The sequence below is a fragment of the Letharia columbiana genome, assembly GCF_014066305.1.
Source record: "Letharia columbiana isolate WasteWater2 chromosome Unknown Sc0000005_s0, whole genome shotgun sequence".
Lineage (NCBI taxonomy): Eukaryota > Fungi > Ascomycota > Lecanoromycetes > Lecanorales > Parmeliaceae > Letharia > Letharia columbiana.
The window spans coordinates 313,488-336,547 of record NW_023501041.1 but is presented as its reverse complement, the minus strand read 5'-3'; the positions used below and the strand labels follow the sequence as shown (position 1 = coordinate 336,547).

At 51.1% G+C, this 23,060-nt stretch overlaps 11 protein-coding genes across 11 annotated transcripts; 6 read left to right on the top strand and 5 right to left on the bottom strand.

Annotated features, from left to right (window-relative positions):
- Positions 1-881: 881 nt before the first annotated feature.
- On the top strand, positions 882-1,901 carry HO173_002521 (uncharacterized protein; the record flags this gene model as incomplete). Its single annotated transcript, XM_037304454.1, has 2 exons — positions 882-1,274; positions 1,341-1,901. The coding sequence occupies 2 exons, from the start codon at positions 882-884 to the stop codon at positions 1,899-1,901; spliced, it is 954 nt and encodes a 317-aa protein (XP_037168547.1).
- Positions 1,902-2,495: 594 nt separating this feature from the next.
- Positions 2,496-4,138, top strand: HO173_002520 (uncharacterized protein; the record flags this gene model as incomplete). Its single annotated transcript, XM_037304453.1, has 2 exons — positions 2,496-2,966; positions 3,068-4,138. The coding sequence occupies 2 exons, from the start codon at positions 2,496-2,498 to the stop codon at positions 4,136-4,138; spliced, it is 1,542 nt and encodes a 513-aa protein (XP_037168546.1).
- A 409-nt stretch (positions 4,139-4,547) lies between these two features.
- HO173_002519 (uncharacterized protein) lies at positions 4,548-5,348 on the bottom strand (the record flags this gene model as incomplete). Its single annotated transcript, XM_037304452.1, has 3 exons — positions 4,548-4,625; positions 4,725-4,924; positions 5,051-5,348. The coding sequence occupies 3 exons, from the start codon at positions 5,346-5,348 to the stop codon at positions 4,548-4,550; spliced, it is 576 nt and encodes a 191-aa protein (XP_037168545.1).
- Positions 5,349-5,560: 212 nt separating this feature from the next.
- On the top strand, positions 5,561-6,457 carry HO173_002518 (uncharacterized protein; the record flags this gene model as incomplete). Its single annotated transcript, XM_037304451.1, has 3 exons — positions 5,561-6,146; positions 6,238-6,376; positions 6,436-6,457. 3 exons carry the CDS (start codon positions 5,561-5,563, stop codon positions 6,455-6,457), a joined length of 747 nt encoding a protein of 248 aa, XP_037168544.1.
- A 388-nt stretch (positions 6,458-6,845) lies between these two features.
- HO173_002517 (uncharacterized protein) lies at positions 6,846-7,133 on the bottom strand (the record flags this gene model as incomplete). The annotated part of the gene is made up of 1 exon (XM_037304450.1): positions 6,846-7,133. The coding sequence occupies one exon, from the start codon at positions 7,131-7,133 to the stop codon at positions 6,846-6,848; it is 288 nt and encodes a 95-aa protein (XP_037168543.1).
- Positions 7,134-7,884: 751 nt separating this feature from the next.
- Positions 7,885-9,051, bottom strand: HO173_002516 (uncharacterized protein; the record flags this gene model as incomplete). The annotated part of the gene is made up of 3 exons (XM_037304449.1): positions 7,885-8,630; positions 8,693-8,887; positions 8,934-9,051. The coding sequence occupies 3 exons, from the start codon at positions 9,049-9,051 to the stop codon at positions 7,885-7,887; spliced, it is 1,059 nt and encodes a 352-aa protein (XP_037168542.1).
- Positions 9,052-9,563: 512 nt separating this feature from the next.
- HO173_002515 (uncharacterized protein) lies at positions 9,564-12,560 on the top strand (the record flags this gene model as incomplete). Its single annotated transcript, XM_037304448.1, has 18 exons — positions 9,564-9,654; positions 9,710-9,768; positions 9,918-9,935; positions 10,088-10,104; positions 10,261-10,282; positions 10,376-10,441; positions 10,495-10,519; positions 10,572-10,647; positions 10,779-11,107; positions 11,170-11,200; positions 11,252-11,300; positions 11,449-11,487; positions 11,539-11,558; positions 11,608-11,657; positions 11,811-11,908; positions 11,958-11,980; positions 12,102-12,263; positions 12,317-12,560. 18 exons carry the CDS (start codon positions 9,564-9,566, stop codon positions 12,558-12,560), a joined length of 1,419 nt encoding a protein of 472 aa, XP_037168541.1.
- Positions 12,561-13,324: 764 nt separating this feature from the next.
- Positions 13,325-14,179, top strand: HO173_002514 (uncharacterized protein; the record flags this gene model as incomplete). Its single annotated transcript, XM_037304447.1, has 1 exon — positions 13,325-14,179. The coding sequence occupies one exon, from the start codon at positions 13,325-13,327 to the stop codon at positions 14,177-14,179; it is 855 nt and encodes a 284-aa protein (XP_037168540.1).
- A 70-nt stretch (positions 14,180-14,249) lies between these two features.
- HO173_002513 (uncharacterized protein) lies at positions 14,250-16,978 on the top strand (the record flags this gene model as incomplete). The annotated part of the gene is made up of 2 exons (XM_037304446.1): positions 14,250-14,255; positions 15,284-16,978. The coding sequence occupies 2 exons, from the start codon at positions 14,250-14,252 to the stop codon at positions 16,976-16,978; spliced, it is 1,701 nt and encodes a 566-aa protein (XP_037168539.1).
- Positions 16,979-17,487: 509 nt separating this feature from the next.
- On the bottom strand, positions 17,488-19,069 carry HO173_002512 (uncharacterized protein; the record flags this gene model as incomplete). The annotated part of the gene is made up of 5 exons (XM_037304445.1): positions 17,488-18,236; positions 18,353-18,457; positions 18,507-18,621; positions 18,679-18,890; positions 18,940-19,069. The coding sequence occupies 5 exons, from the start codon at positions 19,067-19,069 to the stop codon at positions 17,488-17,490; spliced, it is 1,311 nt and encodes a 436-aa protein (XP_037168538.1).
- A 576-nt stretch (positions 19,070-19,645) lies between these two features.
- Positions 19,646-23,029, bottom strand: HO173_002511 (uncharacterized protein; the record flags this gene model as incomplete). Its single annotated transcript, XM_037304444.1, has 5 exons — positions 19,646-20,451; positions 20,501-20,624; positions 20,676-20,749; positions 20,805-21,092; positions 22,816-23,029. 5 exons carry the CDS (start codon positions 23,027-23,029, stop codon positions 19,646-19,648), a joined length of 1,506 nt encoding a protein of 501 aa, XP_037168537.1.
- Positions 23,030-23,060: the final 31 nt, after the last annotated feature.

Here is a 23,060-nt window from a genome sequence, read left to right as displayed (position 1 = left end):
AGATGCAGAAACAAGTAGCGATCCAAACATGCCGCCGCACAGGACCCCAAAGATGTGGAGCAGTCCACGAGCCTTCACGAGAAAGGTGCTTTGCTCCAGCCACATCAGCCAGAAAATGTTTTGGCGAGAATAGTCTTAGATTGTCCGAAAGGATCGAGTGAGCAAAGCTTGGCCAAGGACGATGATTCGTTGAAGGATTTTCAGGACTCAACAGGTGTAAAAGGCAACCAGTAGAGGTAATGTGTAATGTGGTATCTCACGACTTGTGCTATGAAGATGCAAGGAATGGGGAATGAATACTGCAATTTTACCAAGACTGCCATTAGGTGATAGAAATGTATATTACAGCATTCATCCGTCTTCCAGCCTTCTCCAAGAAAATGTTTCGCAACCCAGTCTCTCATACCTGCCGTTTGCACTAACATCCCCTCGGAAATTGTACTACAACAACTTTCGAGACGTTAGTCTGGCGGTCGTGCAGGAAAAGTTTCAGATTTGCTTGTAAGCTTCAAACCTCGCACCAGGAATGTTTCGGCGTAGAAGTGTTTTCGTCGAATCAAAGACTTTATCTGTGGCCCTTGGTCACAACCGGCGGACTCTCAACAACAAATCGGATAGTAGTAGCTAAATCCTCCCACATAGGCGAGGAGAAAGGGCCTACACCGTTCGGCGAACCCTTATGCTAGCTGCATTACAGTCACCGAGCAGAGAATAGGAGCGGTCCTTACCTAAGGCTAACGCACAATTTCGGCCTTCATGTCCGAAGGCCCCTCCGGCATTGTGTCTAACAATGCTATATCAATAAAACAAGCCAAAGACATGAACTTTCGTCTGTGATTTTCCTGTTTGCAACGCCTTCGTTGTCACCCAAACTAGTCTTCATGGGCTCTCTACCAATGGAAACCTCCCGTGTTGATCACCAAAACGACCTCCTCGTCATCACTTGCGCGAGCGGAAAGCAAGGTTCTGGCCTTGTCCCCAGGGTGGCCAAAGACTGGCGCCGCCTGCGTCTCGTCTGCCACTCCACCAAATCGGAGGAGTGGCTCAAGCGAGAATACCCCCGAGCAGAAGTCATCCGTACCGATCTAAGCTTACCGAAAGAGCCTGAGCGCATCCTCAAAGATGCAACAGTCATATACCACGTGGAACCACCGTTTGCCCATCGACAGAATGTGATGGGATTCAACATGATTGATGCCGCAAGAAAGGTAGCCAAAGAGGGCACATTCAAACATTTTGTGTACGCATCCGTTTTGAACCCGCAGTTGCGAAAAGTAAGCCTACACCGATTTCCAGCACCCCAAATTCCAAAGGACTTGCGTTGACGCTTAATGCAACAGATGATCCATCACGACCAAAGGCTCCAAGTGGAAGAATACCTCATGGAGTCCGAACTGAACTACACCATCCTCCAACCCACCCATTTCATGTTCCTCTTCCCCGTCGCACCCATGCTCGCACAAGAGAACCCCGTCTACAAGGCCAACTGGAACGCCAACATACCCTTCTCCTTCATCGCACTCAGCGACCTCGGCGAAGTGGGCGCCAAGGTGCTCAACGAGCGCGAAAAACACTACACGGCACAATACCCGCTCTGCGGCGACGGCCCGCTCAACTACCAGCGGATCTGCGACATGGTGAGCCAGGAGATTGGGAAGAAGATCGAGTTGAGGCAGTTGACATATGAGGAGTCTGTGCAGGCGTTTCTGATGCGGATTTTTGGAACGTTGGATGCCGACGCCGAGTCAGTTGATGCGGTGGAGCGTATATTGTTGTACTATAATCGCCATGGGCTTATAGGGTCGAGCAATGTTTGTGAGTGGTTGCTGGGTAGAAAACCGACTAATTGGCTTGACTGGATGAGGGCGGAGATTCAGCAGATTAAGCAGCAAGCTCACTAGAGAGGTTGGGGAGGGTAGCTATGAGTGAATGATGTGATGAGAGACGCATAATTTAACACCACGTTCTTCGGTATACCTTATGCCTTTTGAAACATTTCGAACTTGGAATATACAGGGATTGGACCAAAATGGGCAGACAATCGTCCAACCTAAGAAAGTGAAGAATGCTACCTCAACGAAAATTGTAACTCTTTAAGAGTCTGATATAGTACCCGATGCACAAGGGCTGAGAGCCTGAGCATTCATCATCATCATCACCATCACCAGGCGTGGCGATAATAGTAGCAGAAAAAGTGAATGAGTGGAGTAGAAATCCAGCCCTACCAGGACAACAATAGACTTTCTCCATGCGTGGGCTTAAAAGAGTTTGGCGCGCGTGACCCTGGCCCAGACCCGCGTCATTCTCAATGGCTGGAGGCTGGGTTACTTTAGTTGCTCATCGCTACATTTGCTCAACCTCTTCATCCACCACACATCTCACCATTTCACAGACCTCTACATACAAAGCACTACACTTCTCCCTCATCACCTTCGCCATCTTCACCCTCACTTCATCTCCGAAGCGTTGCAACGCCCTGCAGGTTTCAACACTCCATGGCCTATTCGCCCTCACCGCACATTGCAACTCTAGCAGTAGCTGGCAGCTCCTCTCGATTTCACCGTCACTCACCATCCCCACCTTTGCAACACCCTATTTCCAAGCGAGACAAGAAGCGAAACGTCATGGAGAACCGCCTCGCTGAAATAAGCAGCTCTTTCGCCGAGAATCGCGACCACCTCTACCGCAAGCAGCTACAGGCTTTACAAGCAGACATGAATTACATTCAAGCTGCACGTCTCTACGATAATCTGCCGTTGGACGAGATTGGAGACGAAGGACCGGAGGAAACCAATGCAAGTCCTGCTGCCAGCACAGCGGGTAGTCTTCGAAACGCCCATCAAGCCCATCTGAATGGCCATACGAGGCTCGAAGCCCCACAAAAGACTGGGCCACAGACTGCTGAGTTTATACAAGAGATCAACGATGCCATGGAACAGAGGGACGCAGATTTGACTACCGTCGTGGTATGCAATACATTGCCCCTGCCCCCTGCCCCCAGCCCCAGCTAGTCCTCTCATCACAGCACTTGTCGCAAGCGCCCAAACTGATACAAACACGTGGATAGTACCGCCACAATTTCCGAATCAGAGAAGTGCAGAAAGATAACATGTATAACGTGGAGGTCGCACTCAAAGAGCATCGCCTCTTGACCGAGAACGTGCGCCAACGTCTGATCCATAGCGTCAACCAGAAGAGATCGGCATTGCTCAAAGATAAGGAAAAGCTTGATATTGCTGATACCAATGCGCTTCTGTTCCATCCGAATCAGTTCAGCATCAACAACTCTGCAAGCCCTGGAGGCCCCCACAGCAATCGCAAGACTCGCCACGCTCGTCACCGCCTCGAGGCGGAGGAACTTGAGCCCGTTGGTGGAGCGAACAACAAGCGAAAGCGCAAAGCGATTATAGACATCGAGAATGGCTCTCCTGGACCCGTTGGACGTGACACCGAGCCAACCAATCCACTCAAGGAAGCTAACGCCAGACTTGAAGCTCACCAAGCCTCTACTCCACTCTACTCTGTCGACCGCCTTTTCTCTGCTCGAGAGTTGGATGTGAACCTCCAACAGGCTTGCTACGATGTCATCGCGGAGCAAAGCGCCAAGCGTCGTAGAATCAATGCCGACAGCCAGACTAACGGAGCTTCCACGGATCCCTTCGCTCACGCCCTAAGCGAATCAGACGATGGTTTTCCGCAGCCTGAGTATGGCGCAGATGGTGAAGCTGAAGATTTCCTAGCCGCAGCGGCGATGATGGAGCGCACTAACACTCAGACGTCGACTCAATACCACACTACGCGTTCTACCCGCAAAACCAACCTTAGCAACAGCCAATCCGCACGTGAGCAGCTCGGCGAACTTGCAGGTCGTGAAGCTGCAGTTCCTTACATTGGGACCTATTCGAAAGAGAAGAAGCGTGAGGAAGAATATCAGCGTGCGCCGCCTTTGAGTGAGCTGGATGCGGAGTCAGACATGGCTTTGTACGAAGCAGCCATGAAGGATGATGACGCCACTAGGGGAGCGAATGAGAAGCTGCTGGACGAGGTGGTCGAAGAGCTGGAGGATCACGTCGGTACGCCAATCGAGGAGAAGATAAACTCTTTCTGCCGGGCCGATCTTGAGGTGGAGGCTGCGTGACTGTGGTTGGAGGATACCGGCCACGAAATGATCCATGGATGCATTTACGATACATGTCAGCAAACGGGTTCTCTAGAAAACGAATATTGCAGCATTATCGCCCTGCGGTTATCGGCAGAGCGTCGGTTTGAGACTGTCAAGGGTCTCATCGCATGGGGTTTCGTGGTCAAATGTCTAAAGCCATTCGCAGCGTCAATTGCGGAGTTCTAGGGAGGAAGGCGTTTTATCGCTATGATACCCATCATGTCCTTTTCCATGTGATGTCTTACTCCATCATGATGTCTGTAGCTTGCAGATATCAAAGAACAACTATCACAAGATTGATTAACCCAGAGTCATTTGGACGTCATGCCATAAAATACCATTGCATTGTAGCACAAGACGTAAATTCATCCCTCCCCCACTCCGATCATCCTTTCGGCTCATACAAGCACTCCCTTGCCCCCCTCCACACCTCCTCCACAATCGCTCTGCCTGGCAGTAGATTCTGCATCACGACCGATCGTCAGCTTCCGGTTTTCCCCAACCAACCCAACTGTATATACACTTTCCCAATGTCCCACTTCCACCATAAGCAGCCACTCACCGGAAACACAACCACAACCTCCCCCTCCCCCTCCACCACCACCGCAAGGTAATATCTCACTTCGAAGCCCCTGAACGCCTCATGTATAAAGATGTCCCGGATCTGTGACGTCGGTATGAATCGCGTATCGCTGGGTAAGAGGTAGGAGGAGGAGAGGGTGCTCGTTTGGATGCCGAGGGTGCGGAGCGTCAGGAGGGACTCTTCTGCGTTGTCGCAAACGAACGATTAGCGGAGAGTGAGTCAGTAAGGAGACCGCCCAGATCCCAACCGAAGGGCAACGGAGCGCCGAGGCTTGCGAGGAAGGGAGCGCGGTCGGAATGGCATACCCGTGTGGAATCTCCGAAACACGAGGAACAGACTCGTGAACGCCAGTGGCCCGACTTGCACCCAGGGAAACCGAGCCAGGTGTTCCGAGAGCGGGGCGAGCGGGGGGGACGGCGGGTTGGATGTTTTGGCGTAGAGGACCAGGAGTGTTGCGAGCCCGAGCAGGATCCGCTGGAGGAGGAGGAAGTAGTGGAGGAATTGGGATGGGAAGGTCTGGCGCGGAGAGGCGGTGGAGACGGTGTAGGAGACTGTGGAGGGGGAGGGGCGGAGGGTGGTTAGGTGGGGAGGTGTGGTTAGCATGGGTGACGGTTGGGATCACATCGTTGGTGATGGAGCTGTGGGAGCCCTGGCGGCAGCTCAGAGGCTCTTGCTTGCGGAGACGAAATAATGCGGGTTTTTGATAGGGCTGAAATCAGGAACAGGTCTAGCGCCGGCGATACATTTCTGCGTCCACGTTGAGAGAGTAAGATAGTTTCGTTACCACCGATCAGCACTTCTGTTCTCAAACAACCATGCCACCTTCGCGATCGCGCTCCCGCTCGCCATCCCCATATTCCCGCAGAATGGCCCTCTCCAACCACCGCCAGGACCGCCCAAGGAGCCGCTCCCCGCCCCGAAAGCCCGCCTACTCGCCCTCTCCTCCCCGCAGAGATCGGCCGCGAAGCAGATCTCCCAGACGAAGACATGATGATAGACCTAGACCATCGGGCGGTGGGATCAGGTGGAAGGAGAAACCGCGGTATGACGATGATGAGAGGGATGGGCGGGGGGAGAGGAGGTTGGAGAGAGGGTATAGGGAGCAAGAAAGGGAGAGGCCGCGGCCGAGGTCGCCTGATCGGAGGGATGGTAGGGGGAGGGAGAGGGATGGTGATGTCGAGAGGAAGTTTGGGAAGGGGAGGGATGTCGAGGATAAATTTGGGGGGAGGCATGATGGGGCAGAGAAGTCTGGGAGTAGAGATGTAGACAAGCCCCCGGAAAAACCGAAGAAGGAAAAGAAACCCGCGCCTGCGCCATCAGGGGAGCCCATGATCATCGTCAACGTCAACGACCGCCTGGGGACGAAAGCGAGCATTCCCTGCATGGCGAGTGATCCGATAAGTATGTCCCATCCACCCGTGTTACATACGTCCCCCAGTCAGTTCCGATGGTATGGGTACCTGGGCAGAAGCTGATTTGGTGGCATGTACAGGGCTGTTCAAAGCAGTAGTCGCAGCCCAAATTGGCAGACAGCCGCATGAGATTATGCTGAAGAGGCAGGGAGAGAGGCCGTTCAAGGATCAGCTTACGCTGGAGGATTATGGGGTTAGTAACGGGGTGCAGCTGGATCTGTATGTTCACACCTGCCCTTTGGGGTTGACTCGAGGATGGGAGCTAACGGTGTTTATAGGGAGGTTGATACGGGTGACTGAAGAAACCATGGTAGGGATTTTGCTATTCAGCCTTTGGGTCATGGGCGTTGGGGTTGTGGCATGCAAAGGGATGAATGATACCTTAGGCGAGGGCGTGAGAATGTCGGAAGAAGCTTTGACAGAATGGATGACTAGTACAATGGATGGATATGGAACGTCTATTCTCCCTGGCTCCGATATCGACAGGTGTTGTTACATTATATGAAAACCAATAAGTCTACTAAATCTGACGCAGCCATTGACCGCTAGGAAACGCTCAAGAATCTCAACGACTGCCCTCCACCATAGGACGAATCTCCCACAGCTTGCCCTCTGACCCACTCACTCATCATACCTTACTCCACCAGGATACCTCTGAGCAGCCGCAATCGATCCGCTCCATTTCCCTTCACTCATCAAAGAACTCATGCACAGACGCTCTTCGCAATCCATCACATTCATAGTGCGTCGTGGGCGTGCTGGAGGCAACAATGACGCAGTAGTCGCAGCCTATGGCTGCGCAGAAGGCGTGGCCTTCGGAGCTGCCACCGGGGCAGGCGATCATGCCGCAGTGTAGATCCGAGCGAAGGGCTTGCGGAAGCGTGGTAGCTAGAGAGGTGGGTGCCGCAGGAAGAACGATTGTAAGTGCCGACGTTGTGGAGAGAGTAAGAAGCATGGAGGCGTAGAGATGATGCATTGCTGCTTGGGAGGTGATGGAGAGAGGGCTTGTTGGCGGCGAGTTTATTGTTGCAAGCGTTACTAATGGGGGAGTTGGTCTCGAAAAAGGGGCTGGATGTTTTCAGAAATTATTTGATGAAAAGCAGAGGACGCCCGGGATTGTTGATAAAGGTGCCAGAGTGCACGTCCCCCCTTCTCCTCCGCCTGTCCCCTTGTCGGGCCCTCTACGTACCTATACGATCTCAGTATGATGGCTTGTTGCAGCGGAAGAAGTATCAAGAGACAAAAGTGTTGAATGCGAATGAGGGAATCAGACCAGTGCATTACGAGCGCTAAGTTTCCCTCGTAGTCATTTTCCACAAGAGGAAATGTGAGCGAGCGAGAAAAAAGGGATAGTCAGTGAACAGCGAATTAGCCATGGTTTTAGTCTGAGATGACGGTCTTTGGTACTGACGATTGGTATATCTTGAGCGTGATGTGCGTGAAAGGAGATCAAAGCGACATGTTGAACCCGAGATGCAAGATGCGATGTTGGGGCTTTTGCGCACGGTCCCAATCGACATTGTTCGCCTCGGCGGATGTTCCTCCGCACAGACAATCTCCAATGGAAAGGGCCCCAAGCCTGCTCGCAACCTGGGTGCAGCTACGACGCCTGCACATTTCGTGCAAGTATCTGACCGGCAACTCCAAGTAAAAGAGGGCAGATTGCAGCTCAACGATGACAATGCAGTGATGGGCAGGAATGTACCCACAAGAAACAAGAGACAGAATCAATAATGACCCAGTCTCGCTCTATAAGCTTGAAAGCGAGCGGAGACATCTTCGCCGTTCCAAAGATCCGTACCATCTCCTGACGAGCTAAGCTTAGGTACGCCAACCTGCTCCACCACAAAGCTCGCGGCGACATTGCCGGCACAGGCGGCAAAGATAACATCTTCAGAACACATAAGAAGAGTGATTGTTAGAGCTCCTAGGAAGGCATTGCCAGCTCCTGTAGTGTCAACCACTTTGGAAACGCGGGTGATGGCTTCGGTGTTGTCTTGAGGAGCATAATAGGCAGGCAACCATTTTTGCTCGCTGTAGCTTTTGACGAAGCAACCCTGGTCTCCTGCCCTTACTACCAGGGCAGTTTGCGGAGTGGATCCGTCATCTTGAGGATGGAAGAAGGGAGCACAAAGATCCTCGAAGAATTTTTCGTCGGGTAGCGGCGGTACCTTCTTGTTCACGATGCGAGCAAGCTCAATGTGATTCGGCGAGAAGACGTTCACTATCCGCATAGCTTCAACAAATGCTTGCAGGTTCTCCGGCACACATGAGTAAGCTTTTGGCTCCCAGACGACAGTTGGTCGAGGGGTAATACTAGCTGCTTTGCGTAGCTCCTGTAATTGAGTGGTTTGCTCAATGACTTGAGTAGGGTCGACAAAGAGATGAAAGTCACGGGACGTCAATAGACGTGTATTACGCAGATGTTCAGGCTGAATGGTTAAGGTTGGAGTGATGTATTTGAAGACCTTGGCTGAACGATTAACCTGTTGTCAGATCCCCGACGCTCTAGCCTCGTAGATGTGGAAGCATTACTTGCGAAGGTTGAGTCCAGGTATTTGAGCTGGCCTCTAGTAGATGGACATTTATCCTCTTGGATGACTGACAATGTCATACCCCATGTCTCTAGCTGCCTTAGCGTTTCCGCCGGGAAGTCGTGACCTTTGCGAATGGTCCAGCCGACTTGAGTGGATAGATTCTTGGGACAGAAAAGGCGGGCTCCGAGACTAGCTGTACTCGTTACCATCTTCCTCATATCCCAAGTCTGAGCATTTACCAAAACACCCCGAACCACCAATAACATTCTCAACTACCTTTCCGCAAGGCAAATGGACTTCGTCCAGGATGAGCATGCCAAGGGATGTGAAAGCGATAAGGTCTTCCACATTCGCCATTGCATAGCTTTATCAGACAGCTTGTCCTACCTTGGTAGAAAGATAATTCTCAAATCCCACTTGTGATAAAAGTGAGTATCAAAAGCAAAGGTGGCTGGTATTACCCTACAAAGACTTAGCAGTATGGCGCTAATTGCCCCGCGGCGACGGCGCGCCAAGGGCGGCGGAACAATTTCTAAACTTTTTTTATGACGAGCTTTCAGCTTTCCCGGCTTGTGTGATTGAAATCAACCTCTTCCACAATGAACGCTTCCACTTCTGTCTCCCTGCTTCCTGCATACACTGGCAGACCATCTTTTGTGGGCAGCATGCTTCTCTAACAGACAAATCATCCACAGCGGCATTCACTTACCGTGGAATCCACACCGCAAGCCTCTCTCGTCGAGCCTCCTTTCACTCTTCAGTCCGTTCGCAGAAGATTCCATTTCCGTACCTTGGTTGTTCAAGGTCATTCTTCTCCTTCATCAATTCATAGACGCTTCGATACCACATCCCAACTCATCTGAGACAAGATGGTCCGCAACCTCGTCGTACTGGGGGGCAGCTCCCACCCGTCGCTCACAGAAACCATTTGTGACCACCTTGGCCTTCCGCCTGGCAACGGTAAGCCGATTCAAGGCGTTTTCACGGTCATGGGAAGGCGCTGAAATACCGCTAGTACTTCTCAGCAAATTCAGCGTTGGCGAAACTAGAGTCGAGATCAAGGAGAGTGTTAGGGTACGCAATACCCATGAAATCCTTCATCGATCCTGCACGCTGAGTATCGAGATAATTATCGATATCAAAAGGCCGCTTTCGCATCTAAGATGACTTTTAATCTATGTTTTGGCCATGAAGTAGCACTGCTGACTGTCAGATATCTCTAGGGCAAAGACGTTTATATAGTATGTCCACAACGATTTGAATATCTCCTGCATTGAGCTCGACTCTAGTTGCAAGATGCGTTTCGGAAACAAATTCCTTCTCCCTCCATACATCTTTCTTATAGCTCACCTTTTCGCTTTGAAGAAGCAGTGTTGACTCCGACCCTACTTAGATCCAATCAGGATCAGAGTTCGTACATCTCGGAGTGATCCTTTCCCAAATGGAACCCGGACTCGAGTCGCAAGACATGTTGCGGGAGCAGAATGGAGTTTTTGCTTCCGGAACCTACTTTATAACTCTGATTCTTGGCTTGGAGAAGCAATGCTGACTTCGAATTGTGCGTAGCAAGGTGAATGACAACCTCATGGTAATTATTCTCGGAATCTATGTTCTGTTTCAACCCAGGTTCTATATGCTCTGTTTCTTGAACATGCAACACTAATTCCGAGGCTTTTTGCAGGAGTTGCTCATAACCTTATCAGCTTGCAAAACTGCATCCGCGCGAAAGGTTACTGCAGTTCTGCCGGTCAGTATCCTCTTGAAGTTGTGTGGCTGGTTTTAGTGCTGATAGCTGTACAGCTCTTTCCTTATTCGAGACAAAGCGGTACCTATCCTTATCCTACCTCGTCTCACATCTGCATCTAAGTGACCCGCAGACATCCCGTACTCAAAGAGCGGCGCGCCATTGTCAAAGGCGTCGAATTGTTACAACAAGCCGAACTTTGCCTACTCGTGAGTAATCATTCCATTGATCTGATCGGTACGATCGGATCGTAGGATTCCCTGAGACCTTTTATGCTCCTTAGCCTTAAGTCCAGGCTAAGCAATTGCCTCGAAAAGTCATGCTGATCAATTCCTTGAAGGTTTGAAAGCACACCATCAACGCCCCATCCAGACCTACTCCCGACAGCGGGATTGGACGGTGTAGACGGGTTGAATAAGGATCTGAATAAGTGGCAGCTGGACAACGCTCGTTCTGCCAACCATCATCCTAAGCGTAGCAACACGATGGACTCGACAAAATCTGATATCTCTACCCGTCTCAACATATCGACTGATGATGCAAGCCAATCTTCAAACTCCTCGAAGGAAACTTTTCATGCACGGCCGGGCTATACGGCTTGGGTCTCACAGGCAGTAAGTTTGGAGCCCACATTTCCACCTCTGAGCAAAAATATGAGTCAACAGACATGTCGGCTGGAAGCTGAACGCTCCTTGAATGTATCTCAACACTCGAAATCCTTATCGGAACAGACAATGCTGACTCTCAAAACTTTATCCAGGGGTAAGAACAAAGTTCTAGATCATCATGGTGTTCTAACTAAACATATGCAAGGACTTTGGTTGCTGATCTGCTCACGTGTGCCGGCGCCGATCATGTCATCGTAAGTTTACTTTGTGGAGTGTTTCATCCAAATCACATACCATATCTTGAGCCGTAAGACATGTTTTGAGAGGATTTGCAGTCCTCTGACTTTTTCTGTTCTTCGGAATTCAACGTAATAAAGAAATGCTGACTTCCAAATCCTGAAGACCATGGATCTTCACGACCCTCAGTATCAAGGTTTTTTCGTAGGTCACACAAAGGAAAGTTCAGATGCATTCGCTGACTACTGCTATCAGGACATACCAGTGGACAATTTGTACGACTCCGCTAGATGAACGTTCGGTCAGATGCTGACGGCTTAGCAGGTATGGACGGCCAATCTTGAAACGCTATATCCAGACGAGCATCCCAAATTGTAAGTATTTTGACAGCAATCCTTACAAGGCTTGGACGCAATTCGGTCCGAATAATGTGCTCTCCGAGTCATGCGCATCTCTGTATCTTTGCTAGTGCTATACACTCGGCTTGCCATTTGCGAAGGCAGGTGCTGATTCCAGCCCGTGTCTAGACCAACAGGCCGTCGTCGTCAGCCCTGATGCTGGAGGTGCCAAGAGAGCCACTGCCATTGCCGATAGTTTGGGAATGCCTTTCGCTTTAATCCACAAGGTATAAATACTTGAATTACAGCGAAGTGAGGGCTGATCCAAGTCTACAGGAACGACGACCCACCAAAATCACGTAAGTATCTTTTTAAAGTCATGTTTCGTAGAAGGGTTGCTCATCTCTTCTACATTCTCCAAGCTTGCCTTTCCAAGCCCCTTAAATGCTACGAGTGCAATGCTGATTATGAAAATTTTAGAGACCGCCAGAACGCGACCATGATGCTTGTTGGAGACGTTGCGAATCGTACAGCAATCCTCATCGATGATCTAGCAGACACATCAAATACTATCACGAGGGCTGCTAAGCTTTTGAAGAAAGAAGGCGCCAAGAAGGTCTATGCCTTGATCACGCATGGAGTGTACGCGAAACACTCGCCGTTCCTCCACACGACCTAGCTGACACATGACACAGGCTGAGCGGAGATGCCATCGAGAGAATCAACGCATCTGCCTTGGACAGAGTCATTGTGACCAACAGCGTACCCCAGGAGGAGCATGAGAAGCTATGCCCAAAGCTAGAGGTGCTCGATGTGGGCCATGTATTCGCAGAGGTACCGTATCTAGTCGTGACGCTATGGCCGGAATTAACGAACATCCAGGCAATCCGGAGAGTTCACCATGGGGAGAGCATCAGCGTGCTCTTCCAATATGATTGAGAAGTCTACTCCTCAGTCCTAAATCTACTCCAGGCGGTTAAAAGTTGGAAATTGCGATTTGAAAAAGGAGGTTGGAAATCAGTCTGTCTGTGCATTCACGAGTCATGCTTGACCAAGTGCTGGAGAGAGCACAAATGACTAGATAGGTTCCAGGGTGGTCTTCTCTCAGTACTAGAACGGATGAATGTTTCCTTTCTTCCCCTCCTTTCCCCACCAACATTCCGCAACGTTGGTGCCCAGCGATATTGCTAAAGCCGAACTGCGACGGAGTGGGCACGCATGCTATGCTCAGCAGAGTCGAATCACATCTTGATCTACGCTGCGTTGTACCATTTCCCTTTACTATCAATGTTCAAGTCCTGCTTTCAAATCTTCCCTATCATCAGCCGTATCCTCTGCATTCTTCTGATCGGTAATGGGCTTCTCTCGCGAATCATCTGCCCGCAATTTTGCCACATCCCCGCGAAATCCGCGGCTAAAAGCCGAGCCCTGATGACGTGCTGAGGGGGTGACAAATGGCCCAATTGCATTACTCAACATCTCAATTGTCGAGTGATCACGAATTCTCTTGACAAAGATTGTCGGATATGGGCTATATAAGTCTGCTCACCATCGTGTTTCAACCGACATTCTTTCTCTCACAGATCATACCTAACCAATTAGCATAAAGCATAATCACAACGCTCGCAACAAAGAAAGTCACAATATTCTTAAGCATCACTTGATCACTATTGCTTCAACTTAATCCCATCCGCAAACTCACCATGGCAACCACCACTCAAACCGTCGCCGCGCCCCCACAAATCCAGGTCTCCCACGACTCTGCCTACGTCCCTCGAGGTTCTGTTACCACCAAGCTCCAGTTCTACAAAGCCCCAGCCGACGGCTCAACACCTTTCAATTACGTCGAATCGCCCCCAGAAGGCCAGCCCCAGCGCAACTTTGGGGACGCTGATCTTCGAGTCACCATCCACGATATCCGGGGTCAAGAATCCAGCTTCAACATCGACACCAATGCGTTCGGTACCTTGACCACATCTCCCTCAGCCGAGGAATCATTTACGGACGACGCCTCTATCAAAGAGAACTACTACCCCGAAGTGGAAGCTCTCCTCCTCAAACACGTTCCCGGCGCCAAGCGCATTCTCCTTTTCGACCATACCATCCGCCGCGCCACAGGCAACCGAAACCCAGTCACCCGCGTGCACATCGACCAGACCACCAAGTCCGCCACTGCGCGCGTGCACCACCATCTACCCGATGAAGCCGAAGAGCTGCTCAAAGGCCGCGTGAGGATTATCAATGTATGGCGCCCTTTGAATGGGCCTGTGCAAGCTACACCACTTGCTTTTGCCGACTCGACGACAGTGAAGGATGAAGACTTGATTGGTATTGAGCACCGATACCCAGATCGCACGGGAGAGACGGCGGCAGTGCAACATGGGGACGAGAAGTGGCACTATTGGTCTGGCATGGAGAACAATGAGCGGTTGTTGCTGGAGTGCTACGACAGTGAGAAGGGCGGACGAGTGCCCCACACCGCGTTTGTGGACCCGAGGAGCCCCCAAGGTGGAAAGGAGAGGGAGAGCATTGAGGTTAGGGCACTGGTATTTGGGTGAACTGGAAGACGACAACCTTTGTTGTTTGAGAAGATTGGTAGCGAATAACGAGAAAAGGAATGCATTGGAGATGCGGGTATGATTTGCTGCATTTAGGGCTGGTGAGGCATTCGTGGGGCATATTAGCGTTTACTTACGCAATCATATGTATTAGTTATTCATATTAAACTCGAACCCATTTAAGCAGAAGCTCTTCCAACCAGATCAACGTCTGAAATAGCACATGATTTGTTGGTCTTTATGCTAAGTAAGTAATGTATGCAATTGTGCGACATGACAAAGTTGCATGTTGGATGATGGCATTCCTGTAATGGAGATCGGGACCGATCCCTGAGCGGATCTCCCGTCTCAAGCTTTTAGCGTGGAAATTAGTGAATTCCGCCAGCATCCGATGCTGGATTTGTAAGATATCGTAGGTGCTTCCGTATATTCAAGCAAGGGTAACGGAGTCAGCGTCAGCGAGATGACTCTTTCGCCTTGACCTACTTTACATTTGACCTCCCACTGTCTTTATCATTCCCCCTCTCTTCCATTTCCCTTTCCCTTTCCCTTTCCCTTTTTCCTTGTTTTCTCCATCTGTCCCTTCGATACCGGTGGCATCTCCCGCGACTAAAAGTATCGTTTCTCTTGACTCCGGAAGTCGGTCAGCGAACTCACCTCTTCCTATGGTTTTCCTCCGAATCATACACCGTTTCCCCCCATTCCTCACCTCCGTTTGCCCTCATTTCCCGCGCGTTGAGGTGTGTAGCCGGCCTTCAGGCGTCATAGGCACATTTTCAGTTGGGTAAGCTTCCAAGAAAATACAGCCGCTCCGTTCGTACCCACACTGACACCGCACGAATACTACAGCGGATACCTCTCTACACAAAAATGGATCAAACATCCCGTCCTATGATTCTATACAATGAATTCGATACGATTGCCGAACCGGGCCGAAGACCTCAGCCCATGTTCATGCGGCGGGCCAAGACGCGTCGAAGCAAGACGGCAGTCATTTTATCACTCGTCTGCGTTCTGCTCATGGTCTGGGGCTGGAAGAGCTCCGGTATAAGCATAGTGAGCGTTTCTGTCCGCGAGTCCGAGAGCTCTTACTGACAGCCATAGATACCTACGACATCTCGTTTCACCAGCACAAGTCTGGCTCACGCGCCTGAACCGGTGTTCTCGCCCGAGCTAGCAGGAGATACCGAAGCACCTTTGCTGGCACCACCAGTCAACACGACAGCTGTCGGCCTGAAGAAAACCAATCCTGCCTTCCACCTCATCATACCAGCATCAGAATCCAACCCAGAGCTCTGCAAGACGTTACTATCCTCATTCATACTCAGCTACCCAGCACCTACACTGATCAACTACGGCAAGGTTTTCGAAGGGGTAGGATGGGATAAGGGATCTCATGCTGGCAAGATCCGTGGGCTATATGATTTTCTCAACAATAAGAAAGAGGTCAAGGATGACGATCTGGTGTTGATCATTGATGGCTATGACGTCTGGTTTCAGCTACCGCCCGAAGTCGTGATCAAGAGATACCATGCTATGGTTCTGGAGACGAACGAGCGTCTGCGAAGGCGATATGGCGTGGTAACGGAAGGACATCCGGGCGATGGGACAGCGGACAGGGTGCAAAAATATAGGCAATCAGTCATCTTTGGCGCTGACAAGATCTGCTGGCCGAACCCAGTCGAAGACCCAGCCTGCGCTGCAGTACCATACTCAATCTTGCCTAAGGATGTGTATGGCCCACTAACAGACAGGGACCCGGACGCCTTCCACAACCGCCCCCGGTACCTCAATTCCGGCACCGTCATCGGCCCCGTTGCAGACGTCCGCGCGATCTACAAATACGCCGTGCAAAAAGTGGAGCAGAAAGGTCGGGGCAAGATAGGCGACCAGTTCGTCTTCGCCGAAATCTTCGGCGAGCAGGAATTCCAACGTGAAACCATCCGCCGTACTTCCCAAAGTACTGGCGGCCGCTTCTACGATTGGCTCTCCAATACCCTCGGTACTTCGGAGTCGCCCCTGTCAGCTAACGTGACCATTAACAACATGACAACGGTCGCAGGCCAGCGCTATGAGTACAGTATCGGTCTGGACTATGAATCCCGCCTCTTTCAAACCATGACCCACAGCGCGGAAGATCTCGAATTCATAGTCTACAACTCTTCCGCTTTCCTCTCCTCCATCCAAGCGGCCCACCCCTCCCTGCACGGCCTTCCATTCTTCCTGCCCACCGACATCCAGCAGCTGAAGCCGCCCTTTTCCTTCGCCAGTCCAGGAGACCAAGCGACCAACCTCCAAGAGTCCAAGAACTCCCTGCTCCTTCCCTACTCCTCGAATCTAGACAACCTACCCGGCCAATCCGGAGAAGCAGACGACCTGGACAGCGAAGAAGGCCAAGCACCGACATGGCGCACCACCCCCCTCGCCACCAACATCTACGCCGCCTCCATCCCGCCCCTCCTCCACATCAACGGCGACAAATCCCTGCTCGAAGCCTGGTGGCCCAAACTCTGGCACCACCCTTATTCCCGCGCCTTGCTCCGCGCATTCATCCGCAGCACCCAGGGCAAGACGGCGGCGGCGGCGGCGGCCAGGGGAGGACAGACGTGGTGGGATAGCAGAGGCGGGAGAGGCGGCGTCTGGACTGATCGGGGGGAGTGGCTGGCTTGGGGCGAAGTGTGCCAGGGGTGCGAGGAGGATGTCTTCAATGACGGGAAGGGGGTCTGGGGCAAGGAGGAAGGGGATACGAAGGTGGTGAATTCGTTCGGCAAGGTTATTATCGGGGAGGATGAGGGGTGAGGGGGTCGGCTAGGCTATGGTGGTGGAAGGGGGATGAGTACGGCGTCGATGGAGGAGAACTGGTGTTTGGCGAAACAGGGATACGTTGCTTCTTTAGCGGGATATACCCATATGGAGCTTGCCGATACGGCTGGTGTTTGATGCATGTGAGCCAAAGATCATGAGTTAAGATGAGAAAGCTCGACTACCCAATGACCTTCCACTCTTATCATTTCACCGCAGTCTGACAGCTTGATGGATCTCATACCATATATTGGATTCTTTTATGTCCTCTACTATTTATACATCTTCGATATGAGGTAGAGTAGCAGTGTCTTGTATCGCTTTTGATGTCAATTCCATCGGCCCAACGCCTGCGCTGCTCATGCCATTATCGCGCCCATGCTAACGCTCATGATGCAAGAAATACAGGGAAACATGTCTTTGGCTCATAGAGACATGCTTGGAAAATGTGGACAAGAACCGAAGAAAGGACCGAAGAATGATGACTGTTAGACAGCTCACAGATCTCACAGCCAGAAGAGGAACCCCAACATTACCCCAACCAATCCTACGCCCATACCTGCGACCTCGTTACCGGTATGCATCGCGGCTGCGTCACCCTTCTTCGCAGTTGAGGAGGGTTTGGCGTTGCCTGTGGCTGATCCACCAAGGCCGCCGGTTGATGTAGCTGCCAGATCAATAGTCTGACCGACGCTGGGAAGGGACTGTGTGGGGTCGACAATCCATCCATTCACAGTAGACGATGGGCAAGCTATGGGCGTGAGGCTGGACGCCGAGGCTGAGTAGGCTGAAAGTGCCACACCGGTGGGATGTAGGGTAGCCCAATGGCCCTTCAAATTGCTGTAGTCAGGGCTCACCGGCATCGGCGTACCGGTACGAATGTAGCCGTCCAATGCGGCCGTGTTGGTCATGTCATTGACCTTGGGCCCGTATGAAATGAGACCGTAGTCATTCGTTTCCTCAATCCACTCGTAGACAATGGCTCCCGAGAAAACGTCCTCCATGTCTTTGCCGAGAATTGAGTCCATATCGTCGAATGTTCGGGGTTTGGGAATCCGACATCCAGTCTCTGAGATGAAGATGGGGATCTGAAGGCCGGTTGCGTTTTGGACGAGCTCGTTGTAGCCACTGCCGTCAAAGGAGGATTGACCGCACCATTCGTAGACGTTTAGAGAAAAGAAGTCGGCCGAGTCTGCTGGATCTGAACCGCATGCAAGGTAGTTCTGAAGCATGGGCCGGAGGCTTGGGATATCAGCTACAAGGCGCCGTCAGTCTGAGTAGTATGTAGTTGCGAGAGCTCTTGAATGTATTTCATGTTCTAGGAATGCCGCAGCCACTGTTATATGCTTTGAAAGAGGCCCAAATACATACCTCCAGAGTAGCCAATAGGTATATCACGGTAGTTCTTTGACTGTCTGTAAGCCTTGACGTCTCGGATGGCAGCTTTGACGAAAGGAGCGGTGTCGGAGCCATTGACTAATAGCCAGGTCAGCACGATACTTGCTGAAAGTGGAAGATTACTGACGCAAGGTCAAAGCCTCATTAGCGACGAAGACCCCAGCTAGATTGTCATACTGCTGGAACTCGTCTAAGACATCTTCAAAGGCGGAGAGTTGAGTCTGGTTCCAGGCTGGTAATGCCTGAATAGATGAGAGATTAGCATCATCCTAGAGTCTATGGTGTTGTCCTCGACTTGCCTGGTTGAATTGGGAATCAAAGGTGTCCAGATCGAGCCAGAGGTATATGCCGTAGGAGGCAAAAGCACTCATGCATGCATCATGGTCGGCAGTCGAGTCTACGTGATAGACACGTATACTATTGGCCCCCAGGTCTGCCATCGAGGCAGCGTCGAGCATACACTGAGTCACGTTGGTGAGAGGGTCGAGGGAGGTAAGCTGGTAGGCAACGCCTGTTCACGTTGTCAGAGATACACATCAATTGACGGATCAGAAGCTTGCCTTTGATGTAATATTGTGTTCCATTGGAGAAGAAGAATTTGGCTCCGACGGCAGAAATGGTAGGCATATCTGCAGCCGAAACAATGTTGACGGCTGCTAATAAAGCGAGCGAGAGAGCTTTGGTGAACATGATGACGGTGGAGGTCTCAGACCGTGAGGGATGCTCGAATGGATATGCTGAGGAGCTGATCCTTGGGTTCGAATGGGTAGGCGGAATGGATGAAGCAAAGACCAGGTCTTTGATGTTGACTGCGGATAGAAGATCAACAGCCGCTTGGTAAACACAGATCAATTGGCGACGATAGAACGAGCGAAATGTCAGCAGCCAATTGACCTAGAAAGTGAACGAATGTATTTTGCACAAAGGCAACTTGTTTATTACAATGAAGAGAAAGAAGAAAGAGAAAGAAGAAAATGGGAGATAGTATTATGATCGATCTGATCTGAAGGAGGACAGCAGTTCGGGGGAAGCTGCAGCCGAGGTTTCAGAGCTATCTCCACAACGCTTTGACATTGCAGGTTAGCTCCCGCTGATAACGATTGCGCGGCCTCGAGGTCATCGTTCTTGCCCTGCCCCGACTATCACCGAGAATAATGGGCTTAGACTACTTTAATAATGAACCAGTGAATGACTTTCTTTCTTCGAATACATATTAGCTATTATCAAGTATCTACAAAATTCCGAACTGCCTCCCAGTCATCATCATTACTGCGTGGCAATTGGATTCTTCGCCAACATGGCAGCCGCGTGCTGATACGCCAATACCTCATAGTCACTGCCCGCCGTGCTGTTGTAGTAGATGGCATAATCGTCATAGGGGTCAATAGACAGAGTCGTCGCAAATTGCCAAAAGGAGTCATAGGCAACACTGGTATTCAAGAGAGTCGTTTGCTGCCAAGGTTCGCAGATTGCCGAGTGATTGGTAATGTTAGTCGAGCCGTACTCTTCGAAGACGACTGGCTTGCCCGCTACTTTGCCTGCGGCGTTATGTTGCATGATCCACTCGTTACCCCAGGTGTCATTGTAGCCCCACGAATCGGGATAGAGGTGGAAAGTGCCGTAGTCGAGGGTGGAGATGGCGAGGTTTTTGACGAAGTCAATGCCCTCGTACCCGGAGTACGCATACGAGCCATCGCCCACTGGAGGGGTCATCCATCCCTCATCGCCAAGAGCCACCATGTGCTGCGAATCTAACGATTTGATATACGCGCTGATGTCTGATGCCCAGTTGCTGATGACTGAGGTCGAGCAGCCGGAACAGCGCGGCTCGTTGCAGAGTTCCCATGCGAATATTGCGGCAGAGCTCTTGTAGCGGTTAACGATCAAGTTGATATACTTCTTGTAGACGGCCTGAGACTTGGCGTCAGTATACCATGAAGTACCATTCCCTCCAAACGCGGACGTATAGGCCGGGATGCCCCCTAGGGCGCCCCAGTTGTTCGCGAGCGGTAAGACCAGCTTCACGCCTTTAGCTTCCGCCGTTGAGACTACGTAGTCAAGTCTTGGGATACCTTTCAGACCGTCAATGGTGCTCTGATAAGTCCGGCTGCTCAGACCTACCAGTGTTGGAGTCGAAGTTGAAGTACTGGCCACTCGAATTCAAAACCTGATAGTACACGCTAGATGCAGTGGCAGCATTGTTGGTCTCGCTAAAACCCCAGACACGGGCGACTTTTAATTGAGACTGTTTGCAATTAGATGGGTTGGTAAGAATGAGGCTTAAAAGCCGACATACCAAGGCGAGATCGGCAAAGACGTTGAAGACATCAGTGTTGTTCTGCAGCTGACCAAGCCACCACGCATTCGTGCCTGCAAACAAGGGTTAATTTCCTTTCATTTTGCTTCACCACATGGAAGATTATACCAGCGAAATACTGGGTCTTTGATTGAATCTGGAACATCCTGCCCTCTACGGTAGCAAAAGGCCCTCCACCGGCGCCGATTGGGACTGTTGGGGTGGGATACGTCGCACTTGATGACAAGGTCGATGAGGCTTTGGTGGTAGACACGGTTACAATTGATGAGCTCTTTGATGTGACAATAGACGACTTTGATGTAATCGTTGAAATCTTCGCCGAAGTGGACAACGTCTTTGATTTTGCCGTGGTAGTCTTCGTCGTGGATGAGATGAGTTTCGGAGCGCCATTGGCAGCTGGAGCACCATTGACCATCAGTAGTTGAAGAAGCATACAGAAGCCAGACATGGCAATGGAAGTGAAGAGATGCATGGCTGTAGAGGGTGTCTGTGATGGAAAGGGTCCAATTCGATGGGGTCTTTGCCTGTTCTTATGAACGATCATGGCTCATACTTGAAGAAAAGTTGTGTTGTGCTAGGCTGCCTACAAAGTTGAGGCTCGTAGAACAAGCCGCGAAGATCTATACTGGACCGAAATCAATTTTTGAGAAGAGGCTTGTTGGACAGCTGATACATTATGCAGCATTTCAACGGCAAACACCAGGTGGGGAAAGGGTGGCTTGTGGGGAAGATCGACGACATGCCTTGGGCTCTACGAAAAAGGAAGGTCTAGAGGTTGGTTCCTCGCTGGGAACGCAGGGGTCAGGTAGGGCCGGCAGAATGAGGTTGTCCAACCGATGTTTCCTGCAAACGAAAGGGATGGCTGCCATTAAGAGGCATTTTTTCCTGTGTGCCGACGTCGGGCTGATGGCCACAACGCCGTTGGCCAGAAAGCGAAGGGATGCTGGGAATAAGTTGGAAAGACGCGGGGAACACTCATCAAAACCCGGAGAATATTCCAACAAATGCAATTTCTATGTATAGCCGCGCAAATCATTCACGGTGCCGCCGTGAGACCGCCTTGACGGCTTGCTGATCACAATGAATTGAATTTTTTGACCGATCCGGCATGTCAGCTTTTGTCAGAAAACTTGGCGGGTCTGATGCCTCCGGTTTTGGCTGCTTCTTTCCATTTTGGATGGAAGAATCTGTGCTGCCAATTAGACCTCTTCATTCTAGCATTTTGGCCATGGGACAAGCCCCCAATAGTAGCGAAATCGAGACTTAACGGTCCAGAAATTGAGGGAAAGCATTAGGCAGCGTTACGATGAATTGACGAAGAAGGTGAGCAAAGCCGTACGTACCCCAGTTTCTAAAGCGATTAGAAGGGAAGTTGAATTCCCTACTTGACTTCCCAGTCTCACAATTGAACGACCGCCTCAATCAAGGAAAATTGTGGGCCCACGGTTTCTGCTGGCACGTATTTCTGCCTCGTCTACTCCTCTGCTTCTCAGAATGCCTTACCCCCCAGTGCCAGGTCGTTTCGATCCGCAATGAAGTGCTGCTGTGCATCTTGTGGCCTTACCAAACTGCTCTCGTGCACAGCCTCTGTAGATATATTGTTTGGAAATAGTGGAGCGGATCCGCACGACCTGAGCAGCTTTGCAGCCATCCGCGTGAACACTGGGAAGAGGCGAAACAATGAGGCAGATTCAAGAGTGACCCCCGAGGCCTCTCGTATCCTACGGTTTGACCATGTGCGAGCTTTGGGTGTGGGGCGAAATGTTTCAGACAGATGGATTCCTGAAGCAAGTCAGCCAGAGACGCCCGATTTGAGTTGTAAAATTCGGAACAAAGGCGAAAAGGGAGTGATAAATGGTGGGTTACACATCCTAACACCGTAGCTCGGAAAAGGGGTAAACATGAATGGATGGCACGCCGCACAGACATGACAACGGTGATGGCGAAACGCACGAACACGGGAAATAATCATCGCTAGGGCTCGAATTTAGGCCTCGAAATGGCCTTCGCGCGCGATTAAAACCCGCCCCCAACGAACCCTAACCTCCTTATTCATCAACCTCTCTCCAAAGTCATCAGTCAATCCTGCACCTTGTTCATGTAGACGGCAGAGACGTACCTGGCTCTGTCAACTTCAATGTGACACCAGGAACCTGCCAAACGTCCAGCGTTCTAACAGCTCTGTTCCAAGATCGGCCCCCAAGACTTTCGGGGGCATCCTTTTTGCTATGGATGTCCCGTCCCCTCGGTCGTTTCACTTTGCGCCGAAGACGTGCAGCAGGCCAAAACACCCCTCCGTCGTCACCGTCATTGCCTGAGGCAAAGCTGGTCATGCGAAGCCTAAGGAATGCTTGTTGGCCCCTC